This window comes from Pyrus communis, chromosome 1 (genome assembly GCF_041283825.1).
Source record: "Pyrus communis isolate YQ-2024b chromosome 1, ASM4128382v1, whole genome shotgun sequence".
Taxonomy (NCBI): domain Eukaryota; kingdom Viridiplantae; phylum Streptophyta; class Magnoliopsida; order Rosales; family Rosaceae; genus Pyrus; species Pyrus communis.
In genome coordinates, this window is record NC_142565.1 from 9,455,330 (window position 1) to 9,473,134 (window position 17,805).

General features: G+C 36.9%; 2 protein-coding genes across 2 annotated transcripts; one reads left to right on the forward strand and one right to left on the reverse strand.

The window, feature by feature from the left end:
• Positions 1 to 3,566: 3,566 nt before the first annotated feature.
• LOC137720272 (CDPK-related kinase 3) lies at positions 3,567 to 9,778 on the forward strand. Its single transcript, XM_068459320.2, has 11 exons — positions 3,567 to 4,564; positions 5,714 to 5,844; positions 6,006 to 6,047; positions 6,127 to 6,235; positions 6,337 to 6,415; positions 7,147 to 7,443; positions 7,891 to 8,000; positions 8,717 to 8,824; positions 8,910 to 8,972; positions 9,151 to 9,318; positions 9,424 to 9,778. Exons 1-11 carry the CDS (start codon positions 4,016 to 4,018, stop codon positions 9,559 to 9,561), a joined length of 1,794 nt encoding a protein of 597 aa, XP_068315421.2. The 5' UTR covers positions 3,567 to 4,015; the 3' UTR covers positions 9,562 to 9,778.
• A 1,258-nt stretch (positions 9,779 to 11,036) lies between these two features.
• LOC137719766 (uncharacterized) lies at positions 11,037 to 11,444 on the reverse strand. The gene has a single exon (XM_068458790.2). It carries the CDS (start codon positions 11,442 to 11,444, stop codon positions 11,037 to 11,039), a length of 408 nt encoding a protein of 135 aa, XP_068314891.2.
• Between the last annotated feature and the right edge of the window lie 6,361 nt (positions 11,445 to 17,805).

Sequence of the window (17,805 nt, forward strand, 5' to 3'; positions counted from 1 at the left end):
GGCAGTATATTATAATTTTTAATACTTTGTTTGCCTCCACCATTGGAGATGTTTTAGACTAGAGCATCTTCAATAATGTAGTAAACAAAATATGCAAAAGTGTACTATAATGGTTAAAGTGGAAAATTACAAAAGTATGCACTCCACATAAAATATTTAATTATATAAAAAAACTTGGGGCTCGATTTGCCAATACTTTGTGAGGGTAGATGATGTTAGAGTGGTATTTGCCTACCAGTTAACGGAAAAGGATCCTCGTTGGATCTCTTTTATAAGAAGAATAAGGATTCCGTGATCGTGATCATTTATAATACATTATACGGTTAAAAATTATTTCAAAATTTAAATTCTAAAATTAAATATAAATAATATCTAATAAAAACTGACTGTATGATATATAATGAATGATCACAATTACGATCAGGAAATTCCTAAAATCTTTAAAAAGAGGATCCGGTGAGAATCATCTTCGCAAGTTAACTACCCCATTGAAGATGACGTTAGCGTGGTAAGTTTTTAAGCGGGAAGGATTTAGAACCAGAAAAGTCCCATCAACTTCTGCTTCTTTTTTTCCGATTTTTTTTTTTTGGTCAAAGTTCCATTAACTGCTTAATTACCTATAATTTTTTCAAAAGTTACTGCGTAATTATCTTTACACTTCCACAGTCCACACTTATGTGGTACTTTACCGAAGTAAATAAAATCATGTGAATAAAACGACAACGATCTGGTTTGGCACTGAGATGATTCTAAAAAAAGTTGGTATCAAAAAAAGTTGGGAGCTGTTTTTGTGTTTGGTAAACATTCAGCTTCAGCTTTTATTCACAGTTTTGGGTGAAAAAAAAGCCAAAAACAAGAAGCTGCAAAACCTAGCTTTGAAAAATCGATTTTTTTTCACATATGTTTTACATAAAAGTTTACCAAACATTATAATACTGTTTTTTTTTTCAAAAGCACTTTTACAAAAAAGTTTACCAAACACTCTGCTGCTTTATTTCACAGCCGCTTATTCTCGCATCACAACAGAATCAACTTTTTTTCGAAGCACAGTAGTACCAAACCAATCATACTTCTGTGGACACACAGGTGATCTTCGCCTATTTCGAAGCTTCGGACCAGGCTGTGCATGTACGTCAGCTCTGACTCACTCCATTCCCCTTTCCAAATATTTTATCCCCTGCTTAGGTCTCCGTGAATGGACAATGTTCCTACCCACGTACCGCCCTGCCACCTGTCAAAATAAGAGCAAGCCTGTAATTCCAAAGCCCTCACCCAGTCAAAGCCCAGCGTGTCCACCGCCTGCCATACACCAATCCGCATTGAAAAATTCTTCCCCTTTCCCCAAAAAACCTTGTTTGAATTTACAATTACAAAACGGCCAATACAAAAGCAGAGACAAAATACAGAGAACACAGTGTTGATGGTTTTTGTTTGTAATATTGTTCCATATTTTTAATTTTTATCAAATAATCAAAATAAAAAATTATATCAATTGATGAAGCTAAAATAATATAGGTGAAAAAAAAAAACACGCAACCCAAATAAAATAACAAAATCATAAGAATTTACTGTAACTATAACTATAATCTAGTATGAATTTAACATCCTGTATGATTAGTTAAGACTCAAATATAAGACTTACTTAAATTTAGTAATTAGTGCATTGAGTGGTCGTGGTCGTGGAGAGGAGATAGTTGGTGGTTTGGAGGTCTGGAGTAGAGGAAACAGTTATTCGAACCCTTTTTTTTTTTTTTTTTGAATAAAAAGGGTGAGGCTCGCACATGGCTTAAGAAGAAGGCTGTATTTTTTTTTTTTTTAAATGGTTTGACTCAAAACGACATTTTTGCTTAAACTTAGGTGATACTCAGAGGTCCGCACAACCACTTATATGGACTTCCCAGTGATCCTGTGACCACCTAGGTTTCTTAGTAGATTCGTCCTTGCACTTGCTATTAATTTCTTGATTAAGTACACGTACTTCTTCAATAACACTTCTATGAACATTTTAAGTATGCATCAAATTACAATATACAGTAGAATTTAACTATATGATCATTCACTATTAAAAGTAAGACTGGCAAGCACACGTACTTCTTCAATAACACTTCCACGAGCATTTTAAGTAGGGGTGTGCTATCCACACACCCCTTGTTAATTTCTATCTGTATATCTTCTTCAATTCATCAAATCTGATAGTCGAAAACCAAAAAAATGTGAAAGAAATAAAAAATGGTGTGTGGATATCACATTTCTTTAAATATGCATAAATATACAATATATATTAAGATTTTAATTGTATGATCATTCACTATTAAAATAATCGAAAAGTAGTTATCGAAAATCGAACCAAACATATTGGGAATAAAAAGAAAAAACCAATCCGGAACAAAATATTTGGGTTTATAGAAAATCAGTAATTCCAAAATTATTTCGATTTTGGTTGGGTACGAGAAACTAAAATCTCTTGATCATGCTTCAAACTATAGGAGGATTCAAACATTGATCATCAAAAGCCAACAATTGCTAACAAGAAACAACCAGACCAAAATTAAAGACAAATTGAAATTAAAAACCCTAATTCGATTTAAAAACCCCCAAATTGAAGACACTAAATTTTAAAATCCCTAAATCGAAAAGCCTAATGTGATTTTAAAAAATCCCCAATCGAAAATTCTAATTCCATTTCAGAATCCCTAAATCAAAGCCCTAATTCAATTTCAAAATCCAAAATAAAAAAACCACGAATTGATTCCGAGTTAGGGTAAATTTCTTACGTTCTACACTGCGAATGATTGTTGAAGGTGGAATGCATAGTGTGTTACAGCCGTTGGATGTGAAATTTATCACCTCAATTTCATGAAGGAACTCAGAAAGAGAGGGAGATTTGGTCCGTTGATTCTTGCTTGTGGTATGGTGTGGTGTGGCTAAAGAAGGAGAGGGAAGTCATTGGATTCGAGAGGGGGGGGGGCACGAAGTCATCGAGTCGAGAGAGGAGAAGAACTAAGGTGAGACTAAAAGAGTTCAACGGTTGAGATTAAATCTTAACAATCCTTCGACCAAAAAAAAAAATCTCAACAATCCGACGACTATAATAATTTATAACCTATATTATATATTTAAATTTAAACTATATATATATATATATATATATATATATATATATTCTTAAATTCAGTTTGGTTGGGTGTGACCAAACTAATAGGCCTGTGATCTCGATATTTGTATTGAACTTTTGCAAATTTTTTGATTTCGGTTACCAAATGGATTGGTATAAAAGAAAACTAATGAAAAATGTTTGAAAACTTTGAGTTTTAACGAAAAAATAAAATAAAGGGTAAAGTAAATAGTATTAGGATTGATTTTTTAAAGTAAAACTATGATTTTTCGTTAAAGTTTTATCGTAAAGTGAATAGTACTGAGAACTTTTCGTTAAAGTTTTATTAGTATAATTGGTTTGATACTTTTTCGAGCTGATTTCGATATGATTCGAGTCAAATTTGTTTTAATGGGGTTTTTTTCTACTCTGATGCATGCACTTTTCTGAAAATAACTTTGACTCTCAACGTGCTTCTAGGAAAAACGCTTACTAAAATGTTTTATGTAGGAAAACAATCCGTCCTACACCATGATTTAGACCATCCATCCTTGTGATTAATCAAATCCAACGACCCAGAATCTGTCAAACATTTGTTTGCTAGGAAGGAGTAGAGCAGTTTATAATACCTCGTCACTTGGCTCATGGTGTCCCAGCAGCACAGCGCCTTACTCATTCTGTCCGAGTCCCTCTTTCTCTCTCTCTCCCTCTCTCTCTCTCTCGCCCATTCCCCTGACTCAAATTCTCTTTCATTCTCTTGGTTTATCGTTTTCTCGCCGTAGATCTCAAATTTCTCATTTCTCCCATTTTGTCGTCTCTCGCCGGCAGGGGGACGACTCAGATTCCATAGGGGCCGTCAGATGTGCGGACTTTGACTCGGGGCTCGTGATCCGATACACCGCCGGAGACTGAGCTTCGACGATGGGCCAGTGCTACGGCAAAACCATTCCCACCACCGAAAATGACCCCAAGGCCACCACCGTAACTACAATCACTACCTCCGTTCACCAACCTCAAACGACGCCGTCTCAGGCCGGGCAGAACGGGGCCGTCAGCGTAAAAAACACGCCGGCCAGGTCGTCGAACCCTAGCCCGTGGCCGAGCCCTTACCCACACGGTGTATCGGCCAGCCCGTTGCCCGATGGAGTGTCGCCGTCTCCGGCGAGGTCGTCGACTCCGGGTAGGTTTTTCAGGCGGAGGTTCGCGCCTCCTTCTCCGGCGAAGCACATAAAGGCGTCGCTAGCGAAGCGTTTTGGGAAGCCGAAGGAGAGTCCGATTCCGGAGGAGGGTGGGGCGGAGTCGGAGCAGTTGCTGGACAAGAGTTTCGGGTACGGGAAGAATTTCGGAGCTAAGTACGAGCTCGGGAAGGAGGTGGGGCGAGGGCATTTTGGTCATACTTGCTCTGGTAGGGGAAAGAAGGGTGAGCTCAGGGACCAGGCTGTGGCTGTTAAGATAATTTCGAAAGCCAAGGTACAATTGAGCTCTGATATCAATTCTGCATTCCTTTCAATTGCTTGTTTAGTGATTGTTTTTGAAATTCGATTGTGTTTATATCGAAAATGTAGTGAAGCGGGTACTAAAGTTAACACATTTATGTCGAAGTTACGCGATTATCGCCAAACCATTATGGGAAATGTAGAGGGATTGGATGCCATCTCTTATGGGATTCCTGTTTCGGGTTCGTGCATTGGTGGTGGCAAGTGATTTTTAATTAGGGAAGAAAAATTGGATGGGTGTGGATAGAGAAACCACATTTAGGGAAATTGTTATAGTAAAGCAGAATTTATGAACTAGATACGGTGGTTTAGTTCGCAGTATCCCACAATGATGTGGGATATGCTGCATGAAAATGATGTGTTTAACTCAGGGATCGTTAAATCTTATGTTGCTTCTTGCACTGCGCACACGTTGCTATATGTCTGCAGAAGGGAGATGTACGTGTCCTTGTCTCTTCGTTGCGTTAATGCACGATAATTCTCTTTCTGTAATGAATACGTGATTATCTGAGTTCACAAAAGGGGTACACGACAAGTTTGTTGGTAACCGTTACTCGAGTTCTTACTCTCCACGTATCTTAATTCATTTCTCTTGTAAAACACGAATAAGAATTGTTAAAAGTTTCTGAAATGACTTGCCAAAGCTAGGGAAATGCACATTGGTTTGTTCCTCAATGTCATTCACCTAGGTGTTGAATGAAGCGTGGTACATTGTAGGTTTTACATTTGTTATGAGGTAAATTGATTTTACTTTTCAAATTGAATTATTTGTGTTTAACTTGCCTCGGAGCTAGATTTTATTGACCTTTCATTCAGCCAGATATCTGCTCACATATGTCAAATTTGGTAATTTTAGGACAGCATTATGATCTGTTACGATTTCTTGTCTGAAGTCGTAATTTATAGCTGGAAATGAATCTGGTCTACGATCAGTGTGTGAGTACATAGCAACTATGATAACGCCTGTGCTCCGATGATTTGGACATGTGCCATCCTTCCTCATATTCTATTTCCTTTTTCCCTTAGGTCTCAAATTTCTGTAGCTGTAATGGCATGAGATATTATAAATAATGGCACCCATTTAAATGCTTTGCATTTGTTTCTTACCAAATTCATTTGGCAGATGACGACAGCAATATCGATTGAAGATGTTCGTAGAGAGGTGAAGATATTGAAAGCTCTATCTGGGCATAAGCATCTTGTAAAATTTTATGATGCATGTGAAGACGCCAATAATGTTTACATTGTCATGGAGTATGTATACCTTGTTTTCTGTTCATCCTTTTTATTTTGACGGTCAGTTGCATGCATGATTGTTGAATGACGAAGTATATAAACTTTTCTGGTTGAGGCATCATATGCCACGTCTCATGCTCCTTTGGTATGACATCTGTGGATTTGTGTTCTCTTACCAGATTGTGTGAAGGGGGGGAACTTCTTGACAGAATTTTATCTAGGTAATTTCTTTGCCAGTATTGAAATACTCATTTCATTCCAAAGGTGTATTGTATGTTGACAAACTCACCTTAACTGCAGAGGCGGAAAGTATGCAGAGGAAGATGCAAAACACATAGTGGTGCAAATCTTAAGTGTTGTTTCATTTTGTCATCTTCAAGGCGTTGTGCACCGTGACTTAAAACCAGAGGTTTTGATTGTCAACCTATGTGTTTAAGTTAATTATGACTTCTTATCTGTTTCTACCTCCAAACATAGTGCTAAATATTTTTTCTCTTTCCTGTTTAACAGAATTTCCTTTTCGCTTCTAGAAGTGAAGATGCTGATATGAAGCTTATTGATTTTGGTCTTTCTGATTTTATCAGACCAGGTATCTATTGATGATCATCCCTACTCTCTTGTTAGTTAAAGTTGGATATTATCCTTGTTTTAGTAAATATATTAGAGCTGCAGTTAGAGTACCGCTTGGTTTTAGTTATTGTTTTCCTTTTTGAAACGGACAACATTCAATTTTCCTGACTATTTGATGTTTCAATTGAATGGAACACCTTACAATGACTTGGCATCTGGGTATGCTTTTGATAAGTTTGATGATTTTTATCAACTCCAGGTTAATTTGGTTGAAATTGAAGATAAATACACGTTTTTGTATTTGTGTATCGGATATGAAATGAATTCTTTCTTAGAAGTGTTCTCTTTTGTCTGCCATTTTTTGGATTTGTAGGAAACTTGTTGAATGTTTTCAACAAGTCCAATCTAATTCTGGTAAATCTGTGGATGCGGTGGTATCAAGTCCAGTATAATTCTGTGCAACATATATTATCTTCTAACCCCTCTTGGAAAAGAAAACAAAGAGCGTTTAGTTGTTCATCATTTTTCCAAGAAAAACTAAATTTGGTCATAGTCACCAAAAAAGAAATCATGTACGATGAGAACTGTAGTGGAAAACATGCAGTCCTTTTTCAACTAACCAATGTCAATATGCAATGTGTGTTTCCCCTCTTTTGACTGCTAGATCTAATTCTTACTTTCTTTGTACTTATTAAATTAAAGGAGGAAACTTTATCTTCATTATTTATCCATTTATGTGTTTATGTGCAGATGAAAGACTTAATGACATTGTTGGAAGTGCATACTATGTTGCGCCTGAAGTCCTCCATAGATCTTATAGCCTTGAGGGAGATATATGGAGCATTGGTGTTATCACCTATATCCTGCTATGTGGAAGCCGACCTTTCTGGGCACGAACCGAATCTGGAATTTTCCGTGCAGTGCTGAGAGCTGATCCTAGCTTCGATGATTTGCCCTGGCCTACTATATCTCTAGAGGCCAAGGACTTCGTAAGAAGACTTTTGAATAAGGACTACCGAAAAAGAATGACTGCTGTCCAAGCCTTATGTAAGCCAAATTTCTTTCTATTGCTGTCTAAAGTACTACCCAGGAGATAAAAAATTGGTGGAAAGTTTTCAATGATATGCTTTGCTCTTAATCTTGTTTGGGTGGTCTTTGTGTTTCTCTCCCACAATCTAAATAACTTATTGATTTCAGGGTAGCGGGTGGGAGGTTTCTATTTGGTTGCTCCATCATATTTGAACTGCATCCATCTATATTGTGTCATATGCTGAAATACATGTGTTCATTCTCTCAAAAAGTGTGGTTATAGATTCATCCCATACATATCCTGCAATATAACTACAATTATTGTTAGTTTGATACCGAATATTCTTTTTAAGCAAAAGTGACTTTAAATTGAATACTATTTCAATTTGGCATTGTTATTTGATAGTGATGATAAGTGATATTTTCCATTTGTTATTCAAAGCTAATAATGACACATAATTGCAGCTCACCCATGGTTGCGAGATGATAGTCGTCCTCTTCCTTTGGATATATTGATATATAAATTAGTCAAATCATATCTCCATGCTACGCCGTTCAAACGTGCAGCACTTAAGGTATTGTTAGCATTTCCAAATATGACTCTTTCTACCTTCACCCCATTTCTTTTTTCACTCTTAGAAATTTTCGATATCACCGAATTATTCATGTTACATATAGCTTGGCCGTGTCTGCTCTTAAATGTCAAAGCTTCATCTCTTGGTTTTACTTGATGATTAAACTGTTTCCTTTTCATTTTGGGTCTCAAAGAATGTATTTTCAACTGTATAATATATCATCACCTTCACCCTATGGCATCCTTGAAAATGATGCTTATAAAATGTCAATATTGAGATATCTTTGTTACATGGGAAGATACTTCTATGTAATCAATATCTACTTTTTAAGAAACTTAATTGGCAAAGTGAACAGAAAAATCAACCCTTGTTTTGTTAATTGGTGGAGAAAGAAAATTATTAAATTACTATCTCAGTTTCCACTTTTCGGTTCTGATGTCTAATGGAAGTGAGACGAAAAGGTAAAACCTTTAGCTTTTCTTTTGAACCCTTTACAAAATAGGCAGTGTGATGGTTCATAGAGACATTCTAATTTCATATCAATTTCTCCATTTAGCTAAATCCTAGTAAATTACATAATTTGTTCCTCTTTTTTTCTCTTGTTTCCTGTGTCTAATGCTGTGTGATCAATAATCTGCCATTTCTTTCACTTTTCATGGAGCCTGATATATCCTACATTAAAGATATGTTTCTGTTTTTTCATGACGTGATTGCAGTCTCTTTCCAAAGCTTTGACGGAGGAAGAGCTGATATATCTAAGAGCCCAATTCATGCTTTTGGAACCAGATAAAGATGAGCGCGTCTCTCTTCGTAATTTCAAAATGGTTATCTCCTACTAATTCTTTTAATAGTTTCCAGGCAATGTATATTTTGAAGAGGGGCTTATGGTGAGGAAATTAAACTTTGCAGGCTCTACAGAGAAATTCAACTGAAGCGATGAAAGAGTCAAAGGTTGTTGATATCCTAAATGCGGTAAGGCTTATTTTATATTCTGCTCTTGCTTTTGGATTGTGTTAGTTGAAGTTTGCTAGCATGTGCAGGCTACCGTAACTTTAGCTATAATTTATCTGACACTTAAACCTTTTTTATCCCATGGTATTTGAGGTCAGCAATTATCATTTTCTCAATTCCCTGTTAAAATTGATTTCAGATGGAACCGCTTGCTTATAGAACAATGAACTTCGAAGAATTTTGTGCAGCCGCAATCAGTACCCATCAATTGGAGGCCCTTGAAGGGTGGGAGCAGATAGCCTGTACCGCTTTTGAGCATTTTGAACAGGAGGGTAACCGAGTCATATCAATTGAAGAACTGGCAAGAGTATGACCAACTATGCTCCTCTCGTTTTCTCGGAAATCTTGTATCCTTTCCTTTTACAGCAGATTTTTGCTGCATTTCTTATTTTAACTGAAACGGTTTCTGCAGGATTTAAATCTCGGCCCTTCTGCCTACAATATCCTCCGAGATTGGATCAGAAGCGCGGACGGAAAGCTCAATTTCCTTGGATATACAAAATTTTTGCACGGTGTGACGATCCGTAGCTCCAACACCAGACACCATTAGTTTTATTCTTCTCTCTTTTTACCCTCTTTCTTTTTAGCTTTTTGACATATAGTTTCTTATAAGATTCATGGGTTTCGGATGATTTGCGGGAGTTTTAGTTTCTTTTTCTTCGGGCGCGTCGTCGGGGTAAAGAAAAATGTGTATAAAAAAGTGAACATGTTAGTGAATCCGGTTGGGAATTTCGACCCAATTTTTAAAAAGTTGTTGATTTTTCGCCTTTCTGATTCCCTATTTTGCAGTTGATGTGGTTGCATTTTTGTTGCACATCATCTTCTGCGGATTTTGTAGTTTTTCTCCCCTTTCCGGGCGTGCACTCTGATGGTCCCAGTAGTTTCGATCGATCATGTTCAATTTGATTGCTAAATAATTCAACCAGCTTCTCTCTAAACAAGTGGGCATCTACCATACACTACTATATACTCGCGTATAGTATGTGAGAGGTTTTATGTTCGATTTTTTTTAAAAGTAAATTTGAACCACATTAATGCAGTTAACGAAAATCGAACGTAAGTGAGAAATGTAATACGTAATCGAGTAAGTGATTTGATCGAGTGAAAGCTGTAAGTGAGTGATTGTGAAATGTATGGAAGTATATATAGGCATGCATATAGAAGAGTTGGAATTTAAGTTAGATAATCACTCTAGATTTAGATGAGACTGATTTGATTTTATCTAAATTAGTCGACCGATGAGGATTAGTATAAAAGGAAATAAACCATCATGCATAGGTGATTAAAAACTCGAAGTGTTTAAACAATAAAACCAATAAGAAACCTTTTTGAATTAGGTTTTTCTAATGTGACAGTAATTATCAATTAAAAGAGAATTAGATCAACAAGACTTCAGTTGATCTAATAGTTTGAATTAATTCACTCTTCTAATTTACTATATACTACTATATACTCACATATTATATGGCATGTAGTAATTTAGAAAAACCAAAAATGTTCTTTTGATTGTCAAATAATCAAGAAATGCATAATCACTCGTCGATCCTTTTATATTTGACATTAAAGATTAAGACTAAAACATTGATAAATATATATTTATTCTCTACTTATATCAGGTCTAAAAATAGGCCGTCATAAGTTCTTGATCACCCCCAAGAGAACATGACTGGTCCAAATCCGTTTGGTAAAGTCTAAAGATTAATACGAGCTCATTATCTTTTAGGATCATATGTAAAAAAATCATCGTCCATAGTTGAAATCAAACTCTAGTTTATAAATAGGATTCTTGTTAGAGATTGTTAAATTTTTTTGGTCGAAATTTGAATATTATTAAATACGAATCGAAATGTTTACATCAGACGTCACAATGTTAAACAACCATTCTAGTTCAAAACCATCCCATAAATGAACAACCCTCACATGCATGACATAAGATGCCACAAGATACGCAACCTCATTACAGGCACGAGAAGCATATAAAAACTCAACAACACATAATTGTTGCTTAAGAAGATTAATATCCCATCAAATACCATCCAGAATTGCCTCCGATTGCAAACTCCCATGAATCATGTCGGCAAGAACATGTGAATCAGTTTCCACCTGAACAGACTCAAAGCCTCTTTCCACACAAGCCACCAAAGCCAACCTTAGTGCTTCTGCTTCCGTCATAATACTCGACACACAAAGGATTCTACCCACACCTCCAGCACCTTTGAAAATGCCCACAAAATCCCTCGCAACCCACCCAAAGCCACCCATACTAGTACGACTACACCATGCACCATCACAATTAACTTTTATTGTTCGAAAAGTTGGCTTTATCAACCCTTGAGTACTCTCCCTTCTACCTTGCAGCCCACGGGGTGGCTGCTGCAGTGATTCCCCCTCACACGTCGCTATCTCTTCCCATTGTTGTTGAAGTAATCGCATCGCGACAAGAGGCTCTACCTCAATCTTATCAAACACCTAGCTATTGCGACACTTCCAGATCCTCCATAGACCACAAACCACCCACCGCATAAGGTCACTAGGCTCCCCCTCCTTGCCATATTTTGCACACAACCACTTCCAACATTCCAAGAAATCCTCACCCACCACCATGGCCACATCTAATTGCAACGGAGAACCAAACCAGAAAACACGAGCAAATGGGCACCTAAAGAAAATATGTACCTGCGTTTCCACCTCACCTTCGCAGAGCGGGCAACTAGTCTCCAAACAAATCCCCCTACGTTGCAAATTTGTACGTACTGGAAGGAAGTTCCAACACCCCTTCCAAACAAAATGGCATAACTTAGGCGGAACCTTCAACCTCCATATATCCCGCCACACCGAATCCTTGCGGGATATATTAACTCTATGAACTTTTGGCACGTTGGGATTATGCGTCAACTGTATTAATCCCAACAAAATTTTAGGGTTGTCACCTGTCAATTCCCATAGCGACACTGTGTATAAGCTTTCAATTGTCAAAGAAAAAAGTATATTAGAGTTGGATAATTATAAATTAAAAGAGAACAGGAATTTGATTTTATCTAATAGAAGCATGTAGTAGACTAGTACCACACATCAACCACCACGGGGTGATTAAGTGATTGGGAACGAATTTCAGGCCTGCATTTGACGAGGTGAGTTTTGGATTCGATTCCTAACACTGGTGAATCACAAGATGATGGTAAAGAGATGTTGAAATATCATTGGAATCTTCCAGTCTTCCCAACCCGGAAAGGATAGACTGCCATGACAAAGCCATATACTAGTCTCTTTTTATTTTTATTTTTATTTTTTGATTAAAAGACAAGTACTGTACATCTCTATGTTATTATCATTAGATATATATATATATATATATATATATATATATATATATATATATATTGACAAGCGTTATATCCCAATACAATTGCAGTTAGTTTGATACTATGTACTTCATACTTATTCTAAAATTGCCTCTGGGATACATCTATGTCATGAGCAGCGTTTTGAAAGGCATGCGATTGCACGCCTTGTGGAAAGGCATCACCGAAACGCTCTAGGCGCAGTCATGAAAAGGTGACAATCCTGAAAGGCATACGCCACCGTGGTAAAAAAGGCATGCGATTGCGAGGAATGCGTACACATAAGGAAGACGCCCTAAAGACCTAGACGTTGCGTTTGGTTTTAATAAGTGAGATTGCCTAAGGAGAAGTGGGCTTGAGAGAATGCAGCCCAAACCAACACAAAGAGAAAAAGTAGCACAACCCAAAAATTGTAGGAAGGAAGCACACTTAAAACTTTCGTTTAATAGGTCTATCTCAGAAAATTCTTCCGAGCTACATAACATTAAGGGTAGATTACATTTTCATACCTCAGGTTTAAGGTCTATTTCAATTCCTTACAACATCTTCAAAACATTTCACTTTCATACCTTAAGTACTATTTTATTTCAAAATAATACATCTGTTACATTTTGCATTCATAGATCCATTAAGTGTTGACGTGATGTATGCCATGTGGCAAAATTTTTTTTTTTAATTTTTTTTTAAAACCTGAATTAAAAAAAATAAATAAAAAAAATAAAAACCGATCCCTGACCCACCCCTTTCTCCCATCCATCATCACCCACCCCAAAATCCCACTCGAGCCACCCCTCTCTCCTATCCCCCATCACCCAGCCAAGATTAGGTGGATCTATCACAAAACTAGTCCAAAAATCATCTCAAACTCAAAATCCCCATCTCAAACTCCCCAAGATGAATCTACCACAAAACCACCCGAAATTAGGTGTGATTTGAGGTCTATGTACAAGGGCGTGTACAAGGGAGGTGGGTCGCGGGGTCACCCAGGGGGTGGGGGAGGGAGGGGAGGTTGGTCGCTAAGTCACGGGCGCGCGCGGGGTGTGGGTGGGGGCTGGGTGGGTGTTGGGGGATGAAGTGGGTTACAATTTTTATTTTTATTTATTTTTATTTTCTTCTTCCTCTTCCTCTTCTTCTTCTTGTTGTTGCATGTGGGGAACTTTGGGGGGGGGGGGGTGGGGACGAACTGGGTTGCAGTTTGTTTGTTTGTTTTTTTTTTTTCCTCCCTCTTCACTTCTTCTTGCAGGTGGGGTGGGGGGAGGGGGGTTGCAGTTTGTTTTTTTTTTTTCCTCATGTGGGTTGCATTTTGAGAAAATTCAGGTTTAAAAAAAAAATTAAAATTTTTTTTTGCCACGTGGCACACATTTGGCAGCCACATCAACACTTAACGGATCTATGGATGGAAAATGTAACGGATGTATTATTTTGAAATAAAATAGTACTTAAGGTATAAAAGTGAAATGTTTTGAAGATGTTGTAAGGAATTGAAATATGCCCCAAACCTGAGGTATAAAAATGTAATTTACCCTAACATTAAATGCTACAAGTATGGAATGACTTGAATTGATTGAATTATTGTTTTTATTGTGATCTTGTGAATTCTATTTTCATCATTAATACAACGAAACCTCACGCTCTCATTTGCTATTTCGAAATACCAATTTTGTTTATGTAGCACAACATACATCTCTTAGAGATGCTATACAATAGCTTTGCTTCGTAAGAAGAATTCTTTGGCACACAATTGATATTAAAACTCGATTGTAACTTGGCTTCGAAAATGATTTTAACAGCCACAAGCTAGTCAATGCTACGGCATGACAATTCCGACGACCGAAAATGAGCTTTGTGTACAATTTAATGGAGTGCTAATATCAATTATACAATCCTTTGAACTGCTGTTCTTGTCATTGGGGGGGGGGGGGGGTGTTAATATTCGCTTCAAGGACATAATATATTAAATCTAGGATATTATTATCCCTTGTTACATCTTATTAGGGTACGTGTCACGAAATGAATTGAAAAAAGGGTACCAACACAAAACTAAATAGAAAAGTTAAATTGTGGCAGGTACTTATATGCCAGACATGCATATGTAATTATAACATATCATTTCGTGGTTATGAAAAAAGCAGATGCAAGCGTGAAGAGTGCACAAAATAAAAAAAAGAAATTACTATAAAAAAAAAAAATTTTAATTTAAGATATCTAAGATTCCACTATCTATTTAAACATGCCCCGAAGAAGAATGCTGGAGACCCTAAACGAATGGGGAAAAAAAAAAAGAGTACTTGTTTGTTTTGAGCTATTTTTTTGTACTCTAAACCTAGCTAGCTAATCTAAGATTAAACTAGAGATGGATCTTAAGCTTTTGTGCGTGCCGGTGAAGGTGAAGGTGAAGCTTTGCTGGAGCAATGATTCTTTAACAAAGCTTGGAAGAAGTAGTTGTGGAACTTGTAGAAAACATAGTTGGCGCAATCGTCGCCCATTTCTACAATGGCCTTGCAGCAATCTTCTTGAATGGCGACTTTGCGAGTCCAGTAAGATACGGAAATCTCATGGTAACAAGTTGCGGAGGCAGTGTGGTAAGCTCCAAGGCACTTTACAAGCTTAGGATCAGGGTTCCACCGTGATTACTATGGGGATGCGGGTGTTTGGGGTGCTGCAGGAGCTGTGGAATCGGAAGCAGCCAAACATTGTGTCAATAATACGCAAAAGAGAAGGAAAAACACAGCAACTCCTCCCTTCACCATCTTTGCTAAATTAGAATCTCAAGTGAGAAATATAAGCGATGAGATCGATCGAGTGAAAGATGCGAGATGGTGTTTGCATGTCAAACCTGTCGAAGTATAAATAGACATATATATAGAAGAGTTCCAATTTATCGAAATTAGTCAGAGAGAAGATGTTATTTTCGGGAAAAATAAAAAATAAAAAATGACCATTCATAGTTGAAACCAAATTCTGGTTTAAATGTAGATCCAAAGTTCGTGTTAAGAGAAGGGTTAAATGCGCATTACAACTCTTACAACTAAAAGAGTTTTAATATTTGTTTAAAGACCAAGAGTGTTAGTAATTACATTTCATATTTCTCTCCTTTTCACTTCCTTTCTTCTTTTATCATATGCTTAGGAAGTTGTTATTAGTTAATATTAAAAGAGGTCATAGCTAGGAATGAATATATACTCTATCAGCTTACTTGAGATACTTCACAATGTCTATCATTGATTAATTTGATGTTATCTATTCTCGCCTAATTTTTCTTCATTTAGCAAAATTTGTTTTTTTATGGTATCCATTGAAAATGCCATCTAAATATATGTATATGATCATTTTTTTTTTGTCCAACCATAGAATTTCATTAAAGTTAAAGTCAAATACAAATGTTTACATCCTCTGCTATAATTTTGGACATATATTTAGGGAAAAGCAAACCCCATCTGTGAAGTCACCGAATGAGCCACCCTATTTCATCGCCGAGACACATGAAAAATCAATGAACTCCATTTGAATAGCTACCTGTATCAAATATAATGCTATCAATCATAATATCAGCATCTCCTTCTCACCCTTAAGCATTGAAATTAAATTGCTTGAATAAGATTCTATTATCACGCCATTGCAGCCCTCCTCAACACAAGCTGACAACGCCTCCCTCACTGCCTGCATCTATTGCGTAACCTAATAATCCCTTATAGTTTGACCACAAAAGGGAAAATACTTAATCCAAGGAAGCAACAAAAATTGACATGCTAATCCTCCCTACGGACCCTTCCCATCAAGCGTGCTTATATGTAACATGTCTGTGTTTCTAACTTTATACATCACGTATAATTCTCAACTACCATACTGTGTATAATTGTGCCAACAACCCTTCATTTTGAGTGTATTTTCTGCTACCCTTTTTTTATTTTATTTTAATTTTCAGTGTATTTTCTGCTACCCTTAATCAAAGAATATTAAAGATTAAGGACCGCATCCAAAGTATCCCTTAGTTAAACAACAAACTCCGTGGGCATCCAGTACAAGAAGAGTAAAACATAAAGCCTGCGTAACAAGGGTAGGACAAGAGTGAAACCAAACATAATCTGAATTGATAAATGACTATAGGTGACAAGAGCATCAGTAACAAACTTCTCTTCTCTCCAATGTGGCGAAATTGAATGCTAACAAAGTGAGAAGTCAGGAGGTGAATATCCTGTGGAATAGTCCTGAGCCTCTAGGGAGTTAACAATAATGCTATTCTTACCATGTTTTTATACCACCTTGTAGACAACCACATCATTTAAATTAATTAGAATTTAATTTAAATTAAAAATATTTAATAAACCAATAATTAAAAAAAATTGGAATTAAACGGTGATTGTGGCATACAAGAAGTCTTCTCTTTCCTTTCCCGTTCAATCCTGCTTCTTCTCATGTTTAATTCGTCCATGCCAGTTCTTTCACGCCATTTTTTTTCACCCCAGTTATTTTCACGTTAGTGTGGACTACAATTATTGAAGACTTAGCAATTGACAATTTCTGAAGTGGGGTTCTAGGTACAGATTTCGCATTGGTAAGTTTCTCATCATAGCAATTTACATCATATCCAGATTTTAATTTGCCTGTGAAAATGCGAAAATTAGCTTCATCAATTCTACATTCTTTCTACAAGAAAACTCAACAAAAAACATTTAGCATACATGTGCAAAATGCTATTGTTTTATTCCCTATTCTCCACATATATTGATCTGCAAAAATGAGAGTGGAGATTGAAATTAAACTGAAAGCAAAACGGTATCTAGGTGCTTGTAACCATCATTCAGTACCTGTTTACCACTTGATTATCCATATAATCAGTAATACAACAAAATTGAGTTTGGAGTGGTTGTAGTCCCAAACAGTGATGAAGTTGTCATCGGAGGTCTTTAGGGCCTCCAAGGCATCGGCGACGGTGGTGGAGGTAGAGAGGGACCTCATCGGCGACGATGGTGGTGGTGTGAGTAGTGTGAAGTGGGTACAAACACTACTAGGAATAACATCTTGGGCGATGAAGGGGAAACTGTCACGCAAAGAGAAAAACCGTCACCATAAACATTGGGCGGCGAAGACTTCGTAGCGCAAAGCTCATGACGTCAGGCATTGCGCGATGGAGGTAATGTCTTTGTCGAGCGAAATGAATATTGCGCGACGGAAGTCGTGGTCATTGGGCTACTGAGCAACGAAATTGGGTTTCAACCCCCAAACTCTTGCGCGACAGTAACACGGGTTGGACCCTCAAAGTCATGCGAGACGGATGTTGAAGTTTGACCCACAAACTTTTGCGAGACGGATATAGAGGCCGTCGCAGTGAAATTTTAAAATTAGTTTTTTAAATAATTTATTATTTATTTGTAAATTAGTTTTTTAAATAATTTATTATTATTTTTTTTCGTTTATGTAAAAGTGAATTTAATGAAAATAAAAATAGAAAA

Bases quoted from the DNA above. Each gene is read 5' to 3' on its own strand.
- LOC137720272 (XM_068459320.2), top strand. From the start codon at position 4,016: ATGGGCCAGTGCTACGGCAAAACCATTCCCACCACCGAAAATGACCCC. The intron at 6,416-7,146 runs GTATCTATTGAT...GTTTATGTGCAG, and splicing joins TTCTGATTTTATCAGACCAG to ATGAAAGACTTAATGACATT. The intron at 9,319-9,423 runs GTATGACCAACT...CGGTTTCTGCAG, and splicing joins CAATTGAAGAACTGGCAAGA to GATTTAAATCTCGGCCCTTC.
- LOC137719766 (XM_068458790.2), bottom strand. From the start codon at position 11,444: ATGCGATTACTTCAACAACAATGGGAAGAGATAGCGACGTGTGAGGGG.